Source organism: Myxocyprinus asiaticus, chromosome 43, assembly GCF_019703515.2.
Source record: "Myxocyprinus asiaticus isolate MX2 ecotype Aquarium Trade chromosome 43, UBuf_Myxa_2, whole genome shotgun sequence".
Classification (NCBI taxonomy): domain Eukaryota; kingdom Metazoa; phylum Chordata; class Actinopteri; order Cypriniformes; family Catostomidae; genus Myxocyprinus; species Myxocyprinus asiaticus.
This window is the reverse complement of record NC_059386.1, coordinates 37,533,356-37,557,691: the sequence shown is the minus strand read 5'-3', so window position 1 is coordinate 37,557,691 and position 24,336 is coordinate 37,533,356. Positions and strand designations below refer to the sequence as shown.

General features: G+C 39.2%; 1 protein-coding gene across 2 annotated transcripts in view; it reads right to left on the bottom strand.

Moving 5' to 3' along the window:
* Positions 1-7,884: 7,884 nt before the first annotated feature.
* Positions 7,885-24,336, bottom strand: part of LOC127433808 (BRCA2-interacting transcriptional repressor EMSY-like) — a 30,475-nt gene continuing 14,023 nt past the window's right edge. For both annotated transcript variants that reach the window (XM_051686036.1, XM_051686034.1), the window contains exons 14-21: positions 23,574-23,750; positions 22,977-23,178; positions 22,475-22,639; positions 22,231-22,386; positions 20,143-20,270; positions 18,470-18,946; positions 15,520-15,867; positions 7,885-12,604 (exon numbers count right to left, since the gene is read on the bottom strand). In XM_051686036.1, the coding sequence (XP_051541996.1) occupies positions 12,407-12,604; positions 15,520-15,867; positions 18,470-18,946; positions 20,143-20,270; positions 22,231-22,386; positions 22,475-22,639; positions 22,977-23,178; positions 23,574-23,750 (1,851 nt within the window). In that variant the 3' untranslated portion in view covers positions 7,885-12,406. The remainder of the gene's footprint in view (positions 12,605-15,519; positions 15,868-18,469; positions 18,947-20,142; positions 20,271-22,230; positions 22,387-22,474; positions 22,640-22,976; positions 23,179-23,573; positions 23,751-24,336) is intronic.

Genomic DNA, 24,336 nt, shown 5'->3' with positions numbered 1-24,336 from the left:
CTTGTTGTTTTGCAATCATGTCAGTGCAGCTGTCAGCTAAATGCAGGCCCGGTTCTGCGGCGTTGCGAACGTTAGATCACCCTCAATTGAATATGCTTAATTATACCGTATATTGGTAAAGCAAATTTCCTTGAATCCTGGCGAACACACACACGTTATCCCTGCATCAAAACTAATAAACATGTATGATCTTGCGGATCAGTGTGTTTCTAATTCTTTCATGCCTCCATTGTACAGTTGAGCATCAGATTGGCAAAGATTTCCGCTCTCATAAATCTAGTAAATTCTAGAGACTGTTGTGCGTGAAAATCAGCAGATCAAACCAGCCCGTCTGGCACCAACAATCATGCTACAGTCCAAATCACTGAGATCACATTTTTTCCCCATTCTGATGGTTGATGTGAACATTAACTGAAGCTCCTGACCCATATCTGCATGATTTTATGCACTGCTGCCACACGATTGGCTGATTAGATAATCACATGGATGATTGTTGGTGTCAGATGGGCTAGTTTGAGTATTTCTGGGATTTTCACACACAACAGCCTCTAGAATTTACTCAGAATGGTGCCAAAAACAAAAAACATCCAGTGAGCGGCAGTTCTGTGGACGGAAATGTCTTGTTGATGAGAGAGGTCAACAGAGAATGGCCAGACTGGTTCGAACTGATAAAGTCTACAGTAACTCAGATAACCACTCTGTACAATTGTGCTGAGAAGAATATCATCTCTGAATGTAAATTTTTTTTTTTAATTTTCTTTAATTATCACATTATACATTTGCACATATACAGTGAAATTCTTCTTTTTTTCACATATCCCAGCTAGGCTGGGGTCAGAGTGCAGGGTCAGCCATGATACGGCGCAGATAGGGTCAAGGGCCTTGCTCAAGGGCCCAACAGTGGCGGTGCATCTTGGCGGTGCTGGGGCTTGAAACCCCGACCTTCTGATCAGTAACCCAGAGCCTTAACCGCTAAGCTACCACTGCCCCAAGTTTTTGCATATCCCAGCCAAGCTGGGGTCAGAGCGCAGGGTCAGCCATGATACTGGAGCAGATGGGGTCAAGGGCCTTGCTCAAGGGCCCAACGGTGGCATTGTGGCGGTGTTGGGGCTTGAACCCCTGACCATCTAGTCATTAACCCAGAGCCTTAACCGCCAAGCCACCACTGCCCCTATGTTGTTCTGATATGCGGGTTGGCGCTGTTTTGGTGGCACGAGGGGGACCTACACAATATTAGGCAGTTGCTTTTAATGTTGGGGCTGATCGGTATATACTACAGAGAAATTTCATGTTGGAGCGTGATTTGAGCGAATATTTTTACTGGTGAGCGTGAGCTGTTGAGCGGATTATTGAGCGGAGTGTCACACTGCTCCGCTTCGCTCACATGCTCTGGTGTGCACTCGCCAGTCACACATCAGACTCACCGGTGTACGGAGATGAATTATTAATAAAATATATTGAAATGTCCGTGAAAGTCAAATTTGGCAATATTTGTGCAGACCTCAGACCTGAATACACCTTTGATATAGTTTTATGCATGTTTTTCCATTCACCACCATTGTTTCCTCTCCCCGATGGTCACAAATATGGCAGCTGTGGGAAAAAGTGATATCAATGAAACAGCTTTCATCTCTGATTAATAAGAACACATACACACACACACACACACACACACACAACACTCACAGAAACACACACACCACACAAACACACACACACACACACACACACACACACAACACTCACACAAACACACACACCACACATACACACACACACACACACACACACACAACACACACACCACACATACACACACACCACACAAACACACACACACACAAAAATACACACACACACTCACACAACACACAGACACACACACACACATATACACACACACACAAACACACACACAAACACACACACACACAAAAATACACACACACACTCACACAACACACACACAAAAATACACACACACACTCACACAACACACAGACACACACACACACACACACACGCACACACCACACATACACACACAAACACACAAAATACACACACACTCACACAAACACACATGCACACCACACACACACACACACACACACCACACATACACACACTCACACACAGTCAGAAATCTAGGGGTAACCATCGACAACAGACTAAATTTCAAAGACTGCAAGATCAGGTAGATTTATACTCTACAATATCAGGAAGATAAGACCCTTCCTCTCTGAACATGCCACACAACTGCTTGTTCAGTCACTTGTCATAACTAGACTGGACTACTGTAACGCTCTCATTGCAGGCCTCCCTGCATGTGCAATTAGACCCCTCCAAATGATCCAGAATGCAGCAGCACGTCTGGTCTCTAATGAACCAAAGAGAGCACATGTTACACCACTCCTCATCTCTCTCCACTGGCTGCCGGTTGATGCACGTATCAAGTTCAAGGCTCTGATGCTGGCATACAGAACAGTCACTGGGTCTGCTCCAGCATACCTAAAATCATTTATGCAGAGCTACACGCCCACTAGAAGCCTGCGGTCGGCTAAGGAACGTCGCCTTGTTGTACCAACACAAAGAGGCACCAAAACACTTTCCCAGACTTTCAGCTTCATCGAACCACATTGGTGGAACGACCTTCCCAACTCCATCAGTGAAGCTCACTCTCTGTCTTCAAAAAACAACTAAAAACATGCTGTTCCATGAACACTTAACCAGTCACTAAAAAAAACTTTAATCTGTTTTGAATACTATTCTGATGCTAATGATACTTGTAATACAGCACTTTTCATACCACTGTCTCCTAAGATGATTCGCTTATGTTTTCCTCTTTTGTAAGTCGCTTTGGATAAAAGCGTCTGCCAAATGAATAAATGTAAATGTACACACACAAACACACAAAATACACACACACACTCACACATACACACACACACAACACACACTCACACAAACACACACACACACACTCACTCACACACACACACACACACACTCACACACACACATACACACACACACACACACACAACACACACTCACACATACACACACACACAACACACACTCACACAAACACACGCACACACACTCACTCACACACACACACACACAACACACACTCACACATACACACACACACAACACACACTCACACACACTCACTCACACACACACTCACACACACACACACACACAAATACACAGACACACACACACACACACACCCACACACAAATACTCACACACACACACACACAACACACAGAAATAAACACACACACTCACACACACACTCACACACTCACATAAACAGACACACACACACACACACCACACAAACACACACACTCTCATAAACACAGACACACACACACAGATACTCACTCACACACACACCACACAAACACACACACACACACAACACACACACAAAAATACACACACACACTCACACAACACACACACAGAAATACACACACACACTCACACAACACACACACAAAAATACACACACACACACACACACACAAATACTCACTGTTTCAAAAGTATAGACACAAGACATAAACATTATGTGTTAACATGATTTTACTGTCATAAAATCACTTACTAACCTTATAACGTTATAGCCAATAATATAACTTCATTGCCATGACGTGTAATGTCAACAAACACTAAAATGAATGTAAAAATGATGATTTAAACACCTTTACAGCTCAAATAATACACAAGAAATAATGTAAGTGCCAAAAATTGACCCCATTGACTTCCATTGTAAGTGTCTCACTGGAACACACATTTAAAGAAAAGGAGGGACGAGTCAAAATTAATTTTTGTGTTAATGAACATTATGACACAAATGCTGTCGATTGAGATTAACTCGTATTGAACCCGGAATATTCCTTTAATAACTTTAATAACATGAATGTTCTCTTTCTACTTTTGAGGATGAAATATTTGAATATAAGAAATGCAGTTTTAATTTTCTGACCTCAGCAGCCCGTCAAATTATCACATCAGACTTTGATCCAAAAACATCTAAAAAAAAAAATCTGAAATAAATTTGATACGATTCTTGTAAACGAGTCTGTGTGTGCTGCGTTTATTCATTTTTAGTTTTAACAACTGAATAACAATATAAAATATGCTTTATTTAAGTTTAAATTTGGACACGACAGAAGTCATTACTTGTGCAGAGTTTAGGATTAATTAAGTTACCACTACAACTGAAGAGTTTTTGATTCATGAAAAAGAATCGATTCATTTGTTCAGGAATCAGACTTCACATGTGGCGCTGTAGATTCAAAAGAATCGGCTTACGAGAGTCATTTGTTGAGGAATTGGACTTCACAGGTCGTGCTGTAAATTCAAAAGAATCGGCTCATAAGAGTCATTTGTTCAGGAATCAGACTTCACATGTGGCGCTGTAGATTCAAAAGAATCGGCTTACGAGAGTCATTTGTTCAGGAATCAGACTTCACATGTGGCGCTGTAGATTCAAAAGAATCGGCTTACGAGAGTCATTTGTTGAGGAATTGGACTTCACAGGTCGTGCTGTAGATTCAAAAGAATCGACTCATAAGAGTCATTTGTTCAGGAATTGGACTTCACAGGTCGTGCTGTAGATTCAAAAGAATCGACTCATAAGAGTCATTTGTTCAGGAATTGGACTTCACAGGTCGTGCTGTAGATTCAAAAGAATCGGCTCATAAGAGTCATTTGTGCAGGAATCGGACTCCACAGGTTGTGCTGTAGATTCAAAAGAATCGGCTCATAAGAGTCATTTGTTCAGGAATTGGACTTCACAGGTCGTGCTGTAGATTCAAAAGAATCGGCTCATAAGAGTCATTTGTTCAGGAATTGGACTTCACAGGTCGTGCTGTAGATTCAAAAGAATCGGCTCATAAGAGTCATTTGTTCAGGAATCGGACTCCACAGGTTGTGCTGTAGATTCAAAAGAATCGGCTCATAAGAGTCATTTGTTCAGGAATTGGACTTCACAGGTCGTGCTGTAGATTCAAAAGAATCGGCTCATAAGAGTCATTTGTTCAGGAATCGGACTCCACAGGTCGTGCTGTAGATTCAAAAGAATCGGCTCATAAGAGTCATTTGTTCAGGAATCGGACTCCACAGGTTGTGCTGTAGATTCAAAAGAATCGGCTCATAAGAGTCATTTGTTCAGGAATTGGACTTCACAGGTCGTGCTGTAGATTCAAAAGAATCGGCTCATAAGAGTCATTTGTTCAGGAATTGGACTTCACAGGTCGTGCTGTAAATTCAAAAGAATCGGCTCATAAGAGTCATTTGTTCAGGAATCAGACTTCACATGTGGCGCTGTAGATTCAAAAGAATCGGCTTACGAGAGTCATTTGTTCAGGAATTGGACTTCACAGGTCGTGCTGTAGATTCAAAAGAATCGACTCATAAGAGTCATTTGTTCGTAATTATATTGCATAAAGTCCAGGTGATATTCAACACAGTCATCAAAAAGTGATATGATCACATTGCTATGAAATGTTTCAATGGATTCAGACTTCTAATTCAGATGTTCACTCAACGTGATTTTCACCGTTTGCTCAATTAACTTAATTAAAATGAGTTAATGCAACACGATACTCAAGCATTAGGGGTCAACTTAATTTCATTGTGTACATTTAGAAGAGTTTCTGTCATGTTTATTTTTTAACCATTGTGGAGAAGAGAGGAGCTAATGGTTAGATGGAGGTTGAGTACATTGCTACTGAAAATTCAGTGTGTATTATTTTACTCATGAATCAAATACTGAGGGATCATCAGACTGATTGGGGATCTGTAAACTGCACCATACTTATTACACAGTATAAAAAGGTGTATATATTATATAATATATAGAAACTACAGAGAGAAACACGCACCTGTCACACAGCTGCATCTGAATGGAGAAAACTCATGATTACATTTCAATATCATATTTCAAATCAGGGGAAATGGCAACAATAGTATCATGAATGTTGCAATCCATCAGATCAGTTTGAATGAGGATTCTGGTCTTTCTGGCTTGAACTTGTCCTGCTTTTACAATTATCTGAATCGTTCACAAAACACACTCGGGTCAGATCATTCAGACGTGTGTGTGCATGTCACAAGAGTCTCAATGTGACCTGTGGAGGGTCCCACCGGCTTCAGTTCTTCCAGAAGATTCTAAGAAACCAATTGTGGAAGATTATCACCTTTAAAACTTCTCCATACTGTGTCTTTCCCCTTCAATACCCCTGTGAGCTGTCTGGGATAATTTTAGTCCTACAGTTGATTTATGGTATATTTAGCAGCATTAAAGGTTATCTAGAATCACCAGATCTTCATGTGTCCATCTCAGGGGGTTTCCAGCATTTTACTGCAGATCAACTGAAGATGAAACTGAAAGTACGACATTTAATTTTCTTGCTGTGGATCCCATGAGCAGATGTTTGCATTAAATAACAATTAATGTTGTAAAGCCCTTTACAGTCAAAACACACACACACACACACACACGCACACATTAGATCAGAGGGGAACTCCTCTGTGATGTAACATGATGTCATAATGAATTAGCATTATTAAACACTATGAAAACAGTATTCTAAATATTATACAGACATAAAAACATAATAGTGCTTGATTACCCATCATGCATAGACTACACTGGTGATGTTTTTAAAGCTGAAGTGTGTTGAGGTCATTGAGAAATACGGTTGTATGAGGCGATAAATATTTAAAAAACATTTATAGCAGTTTCTACAAAAAAAATTAAATAACTTTAGAAATGTCATGTGGTTTAACCATCAAGTTTTAAAATACTTTTCTTGCACCTTGAATACAAGAGTGTTCACAACTTAATCTTTCCTTTCAAAAAAGGTAAAAAAACAAACAAAAAAAAACAAACAGAAATCTAATGTCAAAAAGTTTTCTCAGGGTTACACCACATGACCTGAACAAAATGTGCCTTTTCGTTAAAATGTCAAAGTATACATATTTAACAATATAACAAAATTCTATTTTATATTATTCTATTATTTTTCTGGTCACATAACAACAGAATTACTACCTATATGTTGGCTACACCACCAAAATTTGATTCGATAGACAAAAGTTTTTCAAATATTAATCATATTGTAAAACCTTTTTTTATTTAATGAGACTTTAAAGGGACAGTTCACCCAAAAATGAAAATTCTCTCATCATTTATTCACCCTCATGTCATCTCAGATGTGTGTGACTTTCTTTCTTCTGCAGAACACAAATTAAGATTTTTAGAAGAATATCTCAGCTCTGTAGGTCCATATAATGCAAGTGAATGGTGGCTAGAACTTTGAAGCTCCAAAAAGCACATAAAGGCAGCATAAAAGTAATCCATAAGACTCCAGTGGTTTAATCCATGTCTTCAGAAGTGATCTGATAAGTGTGGGTGAGAAACACATCAATATTTAAGTACTTTTTTTACTATACTTTCTCCTCCCTAACAGTAGGTGGCGATATGCACAAAGAATGCGAATCACAAAAAACAAAGGAAGAAGGATGTGAAAGTGAAAGTGGAGATTTATAGTCAAAAAAGGACTTAAATATTGACGTTGCTCAACCACACCTATCATATCACTTCTGAAGACATGGATTAAACAACTGGAGTCTTATGGATTACTTTTATGCTGCCTTTATGTGCTTTTAAAAAGCTTCAAAGTTCTAGTCACCATTCACTTACAGAGCTGATATATTCTTCTAAAAGTCTTCATTTGTGTTCTGCAGAAGAAAAAGTCATACACATCTGAGATGGCATGAGGGTGAGTAAATGATTGCATAATTTTCATTTTTGGGTGAACTGTCCCTTTAATGAGATTTTTTTATTTACACCACATGACATTTTTGACTTTCAGCCCCAGATAAAAATATCAAAATGACTCAGTAATTGAAAACACGTTCATCATACTAGATGTGTATTGAAGTAATTGTTTTGTGTGAATTACATTTTTAAAGTATTTTTGAATAATTTAATTGATATAATTAATTGACCCTAAATACTTGTATCCCTCCTATTTCTTGTAAGACATTGTTCCGTTTGTTAGACAGGCCCAACATGTGAACTTCTAGCCCATAGCGTGAGTTTGGTGCAGGACTACAAAACTGTGTATGACCAATGATAGACAAGGGGAGCATCATTATTTTGGAACAGAAATGACTTTACATTACATTATACTCTCATTAAGTACCTTTAATTATTTGATAACTGTGGAGGTGCGTTCATCTGAGAGAGAAGCGGTAAGGGTTTTCACCTGAGAGTGCCCTCGAGAGCAGTGCCCTGTGTTGGAGGTGGGGGCCCAGAGGTGAGTCTAAAAGCCAATCAGTTCACCCCGATCCATTGTGGAGACAACCTCTCGCTGTCACAACATACAGAGGTTGCCAGATTGCAAAATAATTTCTCTGACGTGTTCTCGCCTCTCCCCGGCCACACTAATCTCATAAAACACCACATCGAGACAACCCAAGGTGTAGTGGTATGTAGTCAGCCCTACCGGATACCCAAACAAAAAACAAGTAGTATGGGAAGAATTAAAGGCCATGCTCGATATGGGCGTAATAGAAGAATCCCACAGCAATTGGGCCAGCCCGGTGGTTCTGGTACCTAAGAGCGATTCTGTCCGGTTCTGTGTGTATTATAGGAAAGTCAACGCGGTGTTGAAATTTGACGCGTATCCAATGCCTCGTATTGACGAACTGCTCGATCGGTTAGGCACAGCTCGCTTTTATTTGACACTGGATTTAACAAAGGAATATTGGCAGATCCCCTTAACGCTGATGTCCCGTGTGAAAACAGCCTTCTCCACACTGTTTGGATAACACCAATTTGTGACCCTTCTGTTCGGTTTGTTTGGGGCCCCGGCTGCATTTCAGCGTCCTCAGACCGGACACTGTTTATTTGGATGATATCATTATTTACAGTAATGACTGGCATCGGCACATGCAGCATCTGAGGGCAGTTCTGAGGTCGCTGCAGCGAGTGGGGCTCACAGCAAACATGAAGAAGTGTGCAATTGGGCAGGTAGAGGTACGGTATCTGGGGTTCCACTTGGGTCATGGGCAAGTGCACCCCCAAATTGATAAAACCGCAGCAACTGTGACATGCCCAAGACCCAAGACCAAAAAGGAGGTGAGACAGTTCCTGGGGTTGGCTGGCTATTATTGAAGGTTTGTGCCTAATTATTTGGATGTCACCAGCCCGCTGACTGATTTCACTAAAAAGGGAGCTCCAGACCTGGTCCAGTGGACGGAGCCGTGCCAATGGGCTTTCAAGCAGGTAAAAGCTGCATTCCCCCGACTACTCTCTCCCTTTTGTTTTACAGACGGACGCATTGTACAGGGGGTTGGGTGCTGTTCTGTCCCAGATGGTGGAGGGGGAGGAGTGCCCGGTGCTGTACATTAGTTGGACTCTCTCTATGAGACTAAGTACAGCACCATAGAGAAGGAGTGTTTGGCCATCGAGTAGACAGTCCTCACCCTCCGCTACTATTTGCTGTGACGAGCATTCACCCTCTGTTTGGACCACACCCCGCTCCAGTGGCTCCACCGCATGAAGGATGCCAACGCCCGGATCACTCGTTGGTATCTGGCACTCCAGCCGTTTAAGTTCAAGGTGGTCCACAGGCCGGGGGCACAGATGGCTGTTGTGGACTTTCTAGAAAAAGGGGGTAGTGGGCAGGCCGGGCTGTGTCCCTGATCTGAGTCGGGGGATATGTGGAGGCAAGGGCATGGCCGAGCGTTCATCTGGGGAGAGAGGAAGCTGTAAGGTTTTCATCTGAGGTGAACTGCTGCTTATTGTGATTTTTATGTTCACAGTGAGAGGCGGGGAGATAAAAGGCCGCCCAAAACCCCAAAGAGAGAGAGAGAGAGAACCCAGCTGTGTGTGTGTGTGTGCGTGTGTGTGTTGGCCGCTGTCGGCTGTTTTGAAAGCTTTACCGTCACGCTTGAGGCGGACGTGTTTAATTTATCAAATAAAAGTGACACACCTGAGTTTGGATCGCCGTTTCCCACTTCCTCATTTCATTTAACCATTACAATAACTTTAATGGATAATTATAACTTTTAATTGAAGATAATTGTCTCTACAGAGGATCTGATTCAGTGTACAGTTCATCTACAACAATAGTGACTGTCCCAACTGAACTGGCTCCTCCCAAACAAACAAAAACATTACGCAACGCCTCAATTACTGCTGGGAAAACAAATTAGCTTAATCAGGTGTTGCGTAAATTCTGCAGTTCTGAGAAATGAAACTGAAAACTGTGCATTTGTTGGGGGGGAAACAGCAACAGCTCCATTGCAGATTCAAATGAGAAGCGTTGAATCAGATTGTGTGATGTCACTATCAATAGATCTGTGAATGAAAAACTGAAAAACTGAAAAACTCTGCAATTCCACGCGGATAAAAATGGAAGGAAAGTCCCAGCTGTGTTTTTGAAGGTGGTGCATTAGAGCACAATGTCGGCCCTCTTGTGTCTTTATTTACACCGCTCACAGTTCATCGCACTGCCCACTCCACAGATGCTGGAATCCACCCAGAAACACCAGCACATTTACACGTACACAAAACCCCCCTTCATCCTACATACACACCCGCAACACTGTTTATTACCATCACAATGAGGGATTTAATGACACTGGTACTTTCCACACAAACAGGTCCATCAGAACCGTGTCGAGTCTCTCACAGTGCGAGTTCTGATGTAGATGTGAACATGTTCATCCGTGTGACTTCTTCAGTAATACTCACACACTCGGCTGCTCTCAGGATCGAGTGTTTTGTGAATGCACCTGTCGACACACCCAGAGAAAACTGCCTGTAATCTGAGAACGGTTTAATGTTAATATGCACAATACCTGTGCAGAGTGACGAAACGACGCATTCACCTGTGCAAACACACGCACAATAAGAGAAACAATGAATATCATGAGCGAAAGAGTTTTGTAATAAAGTTTATACAGTTAAAATGCTAAACAACACGTCAAGAGAGCACAAATGGAGAGTTTTGCTTTAGCAAATGAGAGAGAAAACACACAGCTTTACAAGAGTGTTTCAGAATGAGAGACACCAGCACAACCGCGCTAATGCTTTTTACACCAATCAGAGAGCAGAACAGAACCAGCCACAAAAGTGAGTCGTGAGAGAATGAATCGTTCCACTGAATCGTGAATCAAGAGCTCAATCCCTCTTGATAGAAGCGCCGTCCGATTATCTGAACCGCTTCCACACGATCACAAGCCCTTTTCAATCACATGCGGGATATGAATTATAGATATCAACACTTTAATTTTTACTAGTAAAATGCTAATTCTTGATATCAGCAATGGAATTACTATTAGTGAAAATGTTCATTTGTTAATTGTTAATTCTTGAAATTAGAAATGGAATTTCAAAATTAGTAAAAATTGCATGAAATTCCAATGACGCATATCAGCACTTCTTACTAGTAAAAATTATATATATATATATATTTATCTATCAATTACATTGTTACTAGTGCAAATGTCCATTCCTGATACCAACAATTCAATTACAATTAGTGAAAATGCTCATTTTGAAATAAAAAAATGATCATTTTTACTAGTAAGAAGTGCTGATGTGTGAAATTGGAATTTCAACTAATAAGAAATGAATCATAGATATGAAAAGGAGTAAATGAGAGAACATTTGTGAAATTGTACTAGTGAAATACTTTTTTGTTTATGAATTTTTTTTGCTAGCAAAATGTTTTTTACTAGTTGAAATTCCATTTTTTATATCAAGAATTAATGTTTCAACTAGTGCAATCCTAATGACTAATATAAAAAATGAGCACTTTCACTAATAAAAATTGGCATTTTTCACTAGTAAAAGTTTTTATTTTTTAACTAGTGTATTTCAATTGTTGATATATCCAAATAATTTCCTACACATGATTAAAAGTCAATTTGGCTTGTTAAATCCACGCACACAGATCTACATTATCATCATGTTCTGACCAGAATCAGCCGTCCGGTCTGTGTGCTTCCATGAGCGCTACTAAAAACATCTCTACTTTTTCCTTTTGAAATCTGTTTTTGCAGGTTCCACTGCAGGATAACGCAACATTTCATTGAAAACACAAAAATTTAGAGAGTAAATCGCTGTACAGTCACTGTCATGCATTTGACCTCTGAAATGTTTCTCTAAAGTCTTTGATTTAAACAAATAGAAAATATTTTACTGTAAGATACACAAAAGTGTCTTTATACATGTTCCTGTAATTCTGTCGTATTTCTCCGCGGGAATCTCCAGTCGGTCTCAAACTCATCTCTCAAACTCCTCACAAGTCTAAAGGAGTACACACTTCACAACCAAACGCTGCTGTGGTCAGACACTTCACTGTGATTGGTCAGCGCAGGTCTCCATGGGGCTGGCCGCCGCCCCCTCATCATTGCTGCTGTCCACTTCCTGTTCCATGGCGGCCTCCTCGTCCAGACGCTGGCTGGTGAAATCTGTGATCTCCAGAAAGCCGCTGGGTTCCACCACCACATTCGACTGACTGGAGTCGGGCATGATGGAGTACTGAGGAATCACCTGCACGCAAAACAAACGGCTCAAGAAAGATCTATTCAGGGAACACAAGCAGTATAATACATACATAATACAATTTTACTTATTTTAATTTTTTTATTATTATTTGTTATAATTTTGGGCACACTGGGGCTGTCAAATAAAAATGCGAAATTAGAATACTCGCCGAATTTAAGAAAAAAATGCACATTCGAATGCTAAATCTGTGCATTCAAATTTTGGAAGTGTGCCAAGAACTGACGATGACTTCATATCGATCACATTCCTGCGCTAATAAAGGCGAGACACAGCACAACAAATACAGTTTAACAGAAAGCAGTTGTCTCAATATGCTTTTAAAGTTCTTTTTTAATTAGACACATCATCTAAAAAACACTCACTCCTGCACGAGACGCTGAATAAACAAAAACAAAGGGAATCAAAGACGTTCGTCTAGCGCACGTTTACATACAAATACAAATGGATGGTTGCAAAAGTGTTCGGTGTGAACAGCCCCTTACAGTTGGTGGAAGTCTTTGGCCGTTGCATCTTGCTCTCTTATAAGCGTTTCTCAGGTTATGAGTTGTTTAAACGCTTTGTCAGGAAAGATGTTACACCTTGTAAATGTGTGTTTCGAGATCCTCACGTTCGATTCCAGTCTGTTGTGTTTCGTCTGATTGAACAGCCCCTGACCTGTGCTCATATTCTGAGCCGCTTCACCACCGAGTTCAGCCGAATACCTCTGCTATCTGTGAATATTGCTACTCTACATACAGCTGTACTGAATAAAACACAATGTGCTATTTCACTGTTATTATGAAGCTTGAGTCAGTGCAAGTGTAACACCATGTGAACAGTCTATTGAAGCGTTTCCCACCCTCATTTTACTTTTGACTTAACATTTGAGAATGTGGACCGACTAAAACTATTTATTTATTTAATCAATGCTCTTTTTTTAACAGTCGGAATGTTCTTTGCAATAATATAATGGTGCTGAATGGTTTATGTATTTATTGCGCCCTCTTGTGGACTAAGGAAACAACGTCAGTTTAAGAATCAGCTGACTTTAAAATTTGAATATTATTCAAATTTTGAAAATATTTAAGGTAAAAATTCGAATTTAGTTTCTCTGCTCAATTGACAGCCCTAGGGCACATTTTAGCTTTTTAACCCTTTAAGCTCTTAAGATGTTTTTAAAGATTTCCTGTTTCAGTGGTATACCCAAAACTAAAGGCTTATAACTCGACAAAAAACAAAAACAAACAAACAAGGAGGGTCAAGTGTTTGGCATCATTGTAAAGAAAACTTTTCAAATTTTTTATGATATAGATTATGATATATTCTGAGACTCTCAGTCTAAGAAACCGCTGAAAAAAAAAAAAAAAAAAATTAAGCCAAAAATGTACTTTTTTTTTTTCTTTTTTGACATAATATATCTCGGGGTGTTAATAAAATGGCTCCGAAAAAATGCTTTTGTTTTGTTCCCAAACATGACAACTGTATCTGAGAAAAAAATGTGTGTTGATACGACAAAGCAATCAAAAGTTATAGCATTACAAATATAATTTATCATAGTGTCCAAAAGCCTCTCCAAACAAAAAAACATAATAATGGTACATAAGAACTAATTACACATGCAAACACAACAATGACTAAAGGTTTGCATAGCATGCAGACATGATTTTAGTAATGAGATTTCACAGAATGAGTTTCATTCTGTGTCATTTGAGTCATCATTGAGTCTGTGTCATGTATTTGGCGCCATCTCCTGGTGGACATATGTAACATTGTGCTTCATGTGGATTATCTAATGATCTATGCATCTGATTATCTTGTGTGTGGACTCGATTGAAAGATAATCACCTCCTCTAAGTAATGATATGTGATATTTTATGTTCTGTTTTATTTTTCATTAAGTTGTAAGTGAAAACGTGACATATAAGCAGCACCAACATAGTTGTTATAGACATATAATTAGCTATTACTCATTATATTTTTGTCTGTGAGTAAAACAAGTAGGCTGGTTGTATTCTACTCTTTAAGAGCTTTCCAACAACATATGACACATGACTATTTGATCAGTTTGATGTTTTTATTGACTGTAATAATATGTAGTGCACATTTTTTATAAATTATCAAAACTGAACACTTCTGATTTATCTACAAATTTCAAAGCACTTGTTCAGTTTTGGTCATAATGTCTACATGCATTGGAAAGAAGAGCTTATAAACTTTCAAATGAGACCTATTTTGTGTTGGTCAAGACTGTATTCATATTTTGAAAAAAACAAAAATTTCTCGCGGGCCCATCCGAGCTTAAAGGGTTAAAAATGAACAAACCATGAATTTAATAAATAAATATGATATTATATTTCATATATTATTTTTGGTTACATGGTTTTTGCATAAATTGCATAATTTCTACTATTTACAAGTATTTATATTGATTTGTTGAACACGTGCTAAAATCGGTACTGTCTCTTTAAGAAAACCAGCAGTTCTGTAAATGAGCACAAATATACGAGAGCCGACTTGAATGGCTTTACCTCATCCATGCCATGCATTATTAGAATTAAATATTAATTTTGTTGTTTTTGATCAAAACATTGGCTGCAAATGCGAGTGGTTTCTTGTTGTAGTGGAGTGCTGCGCATAGAGTAAAAGACAGATCTTGTGATTTAAGACTCATTATGGAGATCGCAATGCATCAGAAAATCTATATTTTTACCCACCCCTAATTCTAATGAGATCATGCTATATTCCTATATCACACTATTTAACTTATCAGTTTAGATTCTATTGATGGCTTTTATTTTGCATTAAAGCAAGTGAATAACTGCACATGAGCGATCCACTTTTGGTTCAAAACTTGTGATCATCATGAATAGTCATCCAGTGATTCGCTTCACATTATCTTCTCAACTGTAAGTCAAACACACCTGTATGATGTCCACGTCTTTACTCTTGACGTGGCTGAATGGTCCGTGTGTGTGCGTCTGTTTAGAGCTGCTGATGAGAGATGAGGTGGGCGGAGTTTTGGTGAGTGGGCCGCAGTCACTGGACGAGTCTACGAGCATATGCCCAGCACTCGGGTCGATCTCCGCCTCCATCATGGAGATCTTCAGGATGTCTGACACAGACGGTTTCTCAGACGCTGTCAGACTTGAGCTGGACTCCGCCTGCAGTTTAACAGACACATCACCGCTGCTGGACACCGGCGGACACGGATGACCGCCAAACGTGATCTTAGTTACCGTAGCGCCCTGTGTTATTATGGGCTGCTGCACCTGAAACACACACAGATAGATAATCATGGCATAGTAACAGACTGCTAGTTCCATTTCTGCAGTATAAAGTACAGTATATACTTACTGTGCACAGTATGTACATTTTCTGTATACATGAAATACCCAGATAACATGACCTTCCATATTCAGCGTCATGAATAAACTGGAAGTGGTATCAGTTGAGATATGACATCACTTTTTGACTCATTATTTGACTGGGTTGGCCAAATTTGCCACATTTTTACACAAAACGGGATTAATACTGCAAAATCACTGTATTTATTCTGACATGATAACTAAGGTCATCATGTGACATCAAAGTAGCAGGTGAATCCCACGAATATTAGGGGTTAGGGTTAGGCGAAGGGGGCAGGACTCTTTCTCTGAACAGACAGTCTAGATGTGGCTGGCACCGCCCTCTTAGAAGAGGAGGGCGGAGCTGCTGTAGAGGAGGAGGGGCTTGATTCACAGGCTGCTAAGAAGAGCAGTAGAATAAAGAATAAAGACAATGTCCTGCTTCTATTTACTACAAAATCAAAAAGATTTAAAAAGACATTATATTTTGCGTATAGAAAATGAAGTATATTTTTAGGGCCATTTAGATTTTTTCCATTGTGTCATTATTTTCTTGACAGTTATGCCCATTAAACCCCTTAATTCTCATTACCACAATGCAAAAAAAAGATTTAAAAAAGAAAAAATATTTAGACAATATAGTAGTACTCTGTTGGACCTGCCTTTCATTTTCACAGATTTTAATACTAATAAAAATAATCTTAAAAAAAAACTGTTAAAAACTTTACTTAATCTCTTAAACTCTAAAGAATAAAATAAAAGCTCACCATTTACACATACTGTGGACTTACTCCCAAGAAGTAGTCTAATTATTTTCAGAATGCCTCCAAATAAAAAAAGACTCTAATTATTAATAAATGTAGAATATGATGAACAGAATAAAAAAAAAAAAAAAATTCCTAAATTTGTATGTATGTAATCCAGGTTCTGTTCACCCCATCTCCCTCCAAATAGTCTTATTTTATTCCACTAGATGGCAGGAAGTACTCGAAAAAAAAAATGTTTCCTCTCTCACCTTCCGTCACAATATTCACTTTAACGAATTTTAGCCCTCACAGATGTGCTCGTCCATAGACATTCAGTCTAATTTTCAGTTCAAGCACCATTTTTTTCATCAACTACCTCAGTCTCTGAGTGGACTAGAAGATCAATCTTCTGAGAGCTGAGATCCTTCCCTTTGCAATGATATATGACATTATATTTATAATCAATAACATATATCTGATGATTAGTTTAGCATGCTTTTCCTTCTGGATGGCATATTTTATTCTGGACATCTAAGATATAACATTGGATTATTCACACAATCAAGCTCACAGACAAGTAAACAATGGCTCATTTTTTAGAGAACTTTCTAAGGTAAAAGCAGAAATAAAGTTTTTAGATATTTGGGGCTAACAGCAGCAGTTATCAGAGCATAAAAGAGACGTTTATATTTGATGACTTACAGAAATCATATTTCACTTTGTGATTCTTTTGAAGATCTTTTAAACTGTGATATTAGTGCAACAAAATAAACTGTACAGTCACATTCCTGAAAATGAGAGCTTTCATTTGATATATGACTTGTCTAATTAAGTGCTATTTTAACGACTTTTATATTCATATGAATGTTTCACCACATAACCACTAGGTGGCGCTTATTTGCGACGCAAATGTTTTCAGGTTTTATTTTGTTATTTTAAGTAACATAAATGCAGAAGTGATGTTATCTCTGAAAAGTTCAGATTCTCTTTAAATCATATGCCTGATTTACGTATACAGGGACTTGAGAATTTTAAGCATAAACTTTTTTCGCGATATAGCGCAACTTTTTGGACCCCCCGACGGGTCCACAGAGTTGAATTCTCATTACCACAATGCGAAAAAAAATATTTAACATTTTTTATGTATTTAGACATCATAGCAGTGCTTTCTTGGTTCCGCCTTCCATTTTTGCAGATTTTAATAATAATAACAATAAAAATAAATAAAAAAGACACACCTACAAGTAAAAATGACAGTGTTATGGTAATGGGAATAATCACTGAAAAAAATGGGAATAGTAAAAATTTGGGTAAACTGGTGGGTAAAATGTACGTACGCAAATAATGTAAAATATCTTAATGGGCATAAATGCAAATTTTCTCTAAGCAAAATAACATCTCATATTTTGTATTGATTTGGGGTTAAATATGACCAGGACATTTTCTTGACAGCTTTAGTGAGAATCACCCTCCTACTGTTAGAAATGTTTTGTGTGGATTAGACAGACTGTTACGGACTGTCACCACTCAATTTCATTGCATATTTTTTTCTGTACAATAAAAGTGAGTCTAACATTCTGCCTTCTCTCCTTTTGTGTTGGAACAATATTTTTGGATGAACTATCCCTTTAAGCGCTGATGAAAGTGTCTCTTCAGCCATTTCATATAGTATTTTGAAAAGTATGCAGTATACAGTATAAACACTATGAAGTATGCTAGTATTCCATTCTCCGATTATAACCACAGACATACAGAGAGAGTGAGAGAGATGTGCGTGTCACCTGACTGCTGCTGGGTGTTTTGCTGGAGCCCACAGGGTGATGCGCCTGCAGTGGCGGCGGCTGCGACAGCTGCATGTGTGTGTTGGGTCTGTTGTGTGATGTGGGCGCCTGCTGCAGTTTGGGCAGCTGTGGTGTGTGCGGTGGATTTGAGGTGGCGGGCTGCTGCGCGGGCGGTGTACCAGCAGAGGGTGAGAGAGAGGCGGAGGGGGCGGGTCTCTCTCTCTGAACAGACGGTCTGGGTGTGGCCGGCTCAGCCCTCTTAGAGGAGGTGGGTGTTTCAGCTGGGACGGCCGCAGGTTTGCTGAGAGTGGGCGGAGCTGGGCGGTGCTGCTGTAGAGGGGGAGGAGCTTGACTCACAGGCTGCTGAGACGAGCGGTAGAATAAACCTGTTTGTGGGTCCAATGTGTCACCCTCTGACCCGCCCTCTTCCATCACCACCTGCTCTGCCACATCCTTCTGCGCCGAACACACCTCCACCTGAGAGAACAACAACAACAGTCTTACAGCAGGTCACTTTAGACCTTTAGTTAGACATTTTATGTGCCCAACACATAAACACATGAGAGATCATGATGCATATTGTAGTTATTAAATGGTTATTTGTTAATTCATTGCACACGTTCATTTTGAAGAATCTTGCGCACATGCAGATTTTATATATAATTAAATCGCAGCCTTTTGCAGTATAATAATCACACTAGGACATAATGCAATTTAAATGTGATTATTTGTGCATTAAAAGAATTCAAATTCTGAGACATTCCTCGTTTTACAGATAATGCCATTTTCATGACTGATTCAGTGATTCCATATTTTCTTTTTACGTCACAGAAATCACAGACTCCTACATTTGGTAACCGTGGTATGAGCGGACTCAGATTGTTTATTTATTATTGAAAATGAATTCACATCCTGAGGTGTAGAGGCAGCATCACAACGCTACCATCTCAGATTGTGAACTCATTTAAAAAACATTTACGACTCAAGTGTTTTTGTGGTTGAAACAACAGCAATGTTAAAACAAAAAATAATATTTTCACTGTATAAATATAAATATGCACCCTCATAATACGATTACAATGTGATTAAGGCAATACTGTGAATAAGCTGTAGCTCATGTAAACAGAGTATTGTGATTATGCTCATAATCAGAGTAAGATATATGGAGTACTCCACTTTATACAGGCGTGTAAACGCTTTAATCGCATTTCTTCCACTTTCTCTTCTTCCATGACTGGAAAAATGCATTACAAAATTCCAGGTTTTCCAGGATGTGTGGGAACCCTGAAAGTACCTTTCACTTGATGGTTACACCACATGGCATTTTAAATGAGCCATTTAATACATTTTTACATAGAAAATGCTAGAAATGTTTTTCAAATATTTATGAAACCAACATGGAAACGAAAATGAAATTTCTACAAACTTGACAGGTGTTTTTTAAAAAAGATTCTTCATGTTTATCACCTTATTTATCAACAACCCCAATGATGGTTTACTTCCGCTCATTAAGCTATTTTTGTCTGGTTCAGTCAGTTCAGGTTTTCCAGTGAGTGAAAAATGGTAATGTGGTACAAATCCAATCTGACCTCATTTAAAGAAGTCAACCAGTATTGATGATGCATGATTTTATTGCTTTAATCATGCAAGGATGTGTTTTAAGCACTTCTGACCTGTCGTGAGGCGTGTGCAGATGGTGAGGGAACGCTACTCTTCACTGTTGATGATGAACAGGAAACGGTCAGATTCTGACTGATGGATCCAGAGACCTCTCCACCAATCACAGCTTTACTCACTTTCCCTGAAACAAACACAACACACACCTCACTTCTCTGTACACTGCTGCTCAGGAAGATAACACAAAAACACATGCCAGTAAAAACAACACAAACAGATTACTTTTCTTCACACTTGGAAGCCAAGCACATTGCAAACATTCTAGAAGAGAAAGTCTCAGCCAACAGATGGTGAGAAAAAAATAGCATTAATGTAAATGGGAGTCACTTTAGCCATTACTAAAAGCAACAGGTTACTTGTAAGAAGGAACGCTCCAAAACACTTTGCGAGTCAATACGGATGTACATCAGTTGTTTAAGAGAGTGATAGCATGTATGTAAATGTTGGTTGTGATGTCATAACCACCTAAAACTGTAGGTGTATTGACGCTGGGCTTGTTTAACCCTTTAAGCTCGGATGGGCCCGAGAGAACAAAATATAATCATCAAAATATGAATAACTACAGTCTTGACCAACACAAAATAGGTATTGTTTGAAAGATTAGAAGCTCTACTTTCCAATGCATGTAGATATTATGATCAAAACTGAACAAGTGCTTTGAAATTTGCAGATAAATCAGAAGTGTTCCGTTTTGATCATTTATGATAAAATTGCACTGCACACATTATTGTAATCAGTGAAAACATCAAACTGATCAAATAGCCATGTGTCATATGTTGTTGGAAAGCTCTCAAAGAGTAGAATACAACCAGCCTATTTGTTTTACTCACAGATAACAATATAGTGAGTAATAGCTAATTATATGTCTCTGACAATTATGTTGGTGTTACTTATATGCCGCGTTTCCGCTTATAACTTCACAAAAAATAAACAGAACATAAAATATCACATATCATTACTTAGAGGAGGTGATTATCTTTCAAACGAGTCCACACACAAGATAATCAGATGTATTGATCATTAGATAATCCACATGAAGCACAATGTTACATATGACCACCAGGAGATGGCGCCAAATACATGACACAGACTCAATGATGACTCAAATGACACAGAATGAAACTCATTCTGTGAAATCTCATTACTAAAATCATGTCTGCATGCTATGCAAACCTTTAGTCATTGTTGTGTTTGCATGTGTAATTAGTTCTTATGTACAATTATTATGTTTTATTTGTTTGGAGATGTTTTTGGACACTATGATAAATTATTTTTGTAATGCTATAACTTTTGATTGATTTGTCGTATCAACACAAAATGATTCTCAGATACAGACATGATTGGGAACAAAACAAAAGCAGTTTTTCAGAGCCACCTTATTTACACCCAGAGATATATAATGTCAAATCAGAAAAATAGTACATTTTTGACTTTTTTTTGTGATTTTTCAGCAGTTTCTCAGGCTGAGAGTCTCAGAATGTATCATAATCTATATCATTAAAACATTTGCCTTTAACTTTGGGTATGCCACTAAAAAACACCTTCAGAGCTTAAAGGGTTAAATGAGACGGCCTTCGTAAGACAAACTGAAACAGCACACGTCACTCAACCTGTATGAGCGCTCCGAGTGAGAAGGGAATCTCTGAGGTAAACTTTAGGAGAGTTATAACGATGTAGAGAGAAAAGAAAATTTATTTTTGCAGCTGTACTTTAATATTTACTTTATTTTACATTATATATTATTATAATTTTACACCTGTCAACTGAGCCACTTCAACTAAGGAATCAACATTACTTGCATTTGAACATCATATTTTCAGGTAAATCAGTGTCATTTTCTCAGAAAAATGATGTATATTTAAGTTGTGAGTGCCAAAGTAAGGATACACCTCCAGCATCCTCACAATTCCTGTAAAAGAAGCTCGCATTCAAAGGATGCATTCAGAGTGTCCTACTTGCGTTTCTGAAAAAAGCCCTAACCCTAACCCTGACCCTGACCCTGACCCTGACCTGCGGGGCATGCAGCCTTCGAGACGAGACAAAGCCTGTGTTAAAAGGTTTTTTTAAGTGTATCTGGTCTGTACCTGTAGTCATGGATTCAGTGACTGGTTCAGACTCTGCTGCACTCTGATTGGATGGTTCTGGTGACTGTCTCCTCTCAGTGGGCAGCAGGATGGGCACTGCCATCTGACTCAGATCAATTGTGTGCTGCCGCGGCTTAGAGTCGCCTTTATCCTTCACTGTAACACAGACACACACACACACATGTTAATACAAAAGAACACAACAGGACGGGGTCCACAGGTCAGACAGGTAACACACACACACCGCTGGTCTGCTGCAGCTCCAGCAGGGCTTTGATGGTGGATGTGGCTGATTGTGATTCTCCTGTCATGTCCTGATAAATGATGGTGGGAGAAGCTTCCACGGACACTTCCTCTCCTGTCCACTCCTGCCCTCTAGAGGTGATCACGTGAACTACAGGCTGAGATTCTGAGACACAAAGAGACAGATTGTCATCTTTACCTTCTCATTTTCTTGTATTTTCCACTTCATTTCCTATATTCCTTTGTTTACGTCACTTGACTTATTTTGGTACTGTAAGTACATTATACAGAGAGAGGAAGACACATTTATTTACCACTATAATTTCATTTCATTTTATTATTATTTTTTGTTACAATGCTTTTTCAATATGTACTAAAGTATGTTCTGCCAGTAAAGCAATAAGAATATGAATTTTAGAGACAGTTGTTTATGGATCATAATTGCTCTACAGCATCAGTTACTTTCAGTGATTTGTGTGTCTCTCATGTTGTGTGCTGCTGACCGTGTGTGTTGTCAGCTGACGCTGGCCCGCTCTCTGTATATGAGGACGAATCATCTTTCAGCGCCCCCTCCTGGCTGGAGCCTGCGCCTGCGCCTGCGTCTGCGCTGCGTGACACCTGCTGCAGTGTCTCTGTGACGAGCTGTCGCGTCTGCTCACTCACAACCGCAGTCTGGAACGTGATTGGTTTTGGCTTGATCAGAACCTGCAGACAGCGCGACACTGATCAGATCAACAGTTTCACAAACATTACAGCTCATGATTGGGTTACAATATTGAAAAAAATCAATAAATGGACATGAGACATTGAGAGTATATCATTTTATAATTTGAGTGTGGAGTGATACATTAAAACAGCTATGGAGAAAAACATTTGTATGAGACAAATAGAGCCTTTAGACACTAATATGTGTGTCACAGAACTAATCAATCAAAATCAAGTATTCCAGTAATAAACATTTTGAAACTACAATGCAAGCTTGTTGTTTCACATCTGTACAGTGTAAACATTTACATGCATAAAAGACACCAGCTTAATAAATAATTATTAGACATCTAAAACTGCATGTGATGTATGACATGAAGGTCATGACCTCTGACCTGTGTTTTGCCCTGCTGTCCATAGACAATCTTTGTGGGGATGATTTTGGTGGTGGTGGAGGGCTGAACGCCAACGGGCAGACTCTTGGGCTGTGTCACGATCATTTTAGTGATGGGACGAGATGCTGTTATGATGGCGGGCTTCGCTCCAGGCACCGCCTGAAGAGTCTTTTCTCCCTGACACACACACATACACACACACACACAAAAACAGACACACACACACACACACAAACAAACAAACAAACAGACACACACACAAACACACACACACACACACAGACACACACACACAAACAGACACACACACACACACACAAACAGACACACACACACACAAACAGACACACACACGCACACAAACAGACACACACAAACAGACACACAGACACAAACACGCACGCACACAGACACACCACACACAAACACAGGCACATACAAAAACACACATACACACACAATCAGCACACACACACACACACACACACACACACACACACACACACAGACACACAAGCACACACACACACAAGCACACACACCACACACACACAAACGCACACATACACATGCACGCACACACAGACACACAAACACACATATAGACACACACAAACACACGCACACACACAGACACACACCACACACAAACACACACACACACAAACACACACACACACAAACAACACACACACACAAACCACACACACACAAACAAACAACACACACACACACACAGACACAAACACAGACACACAACACA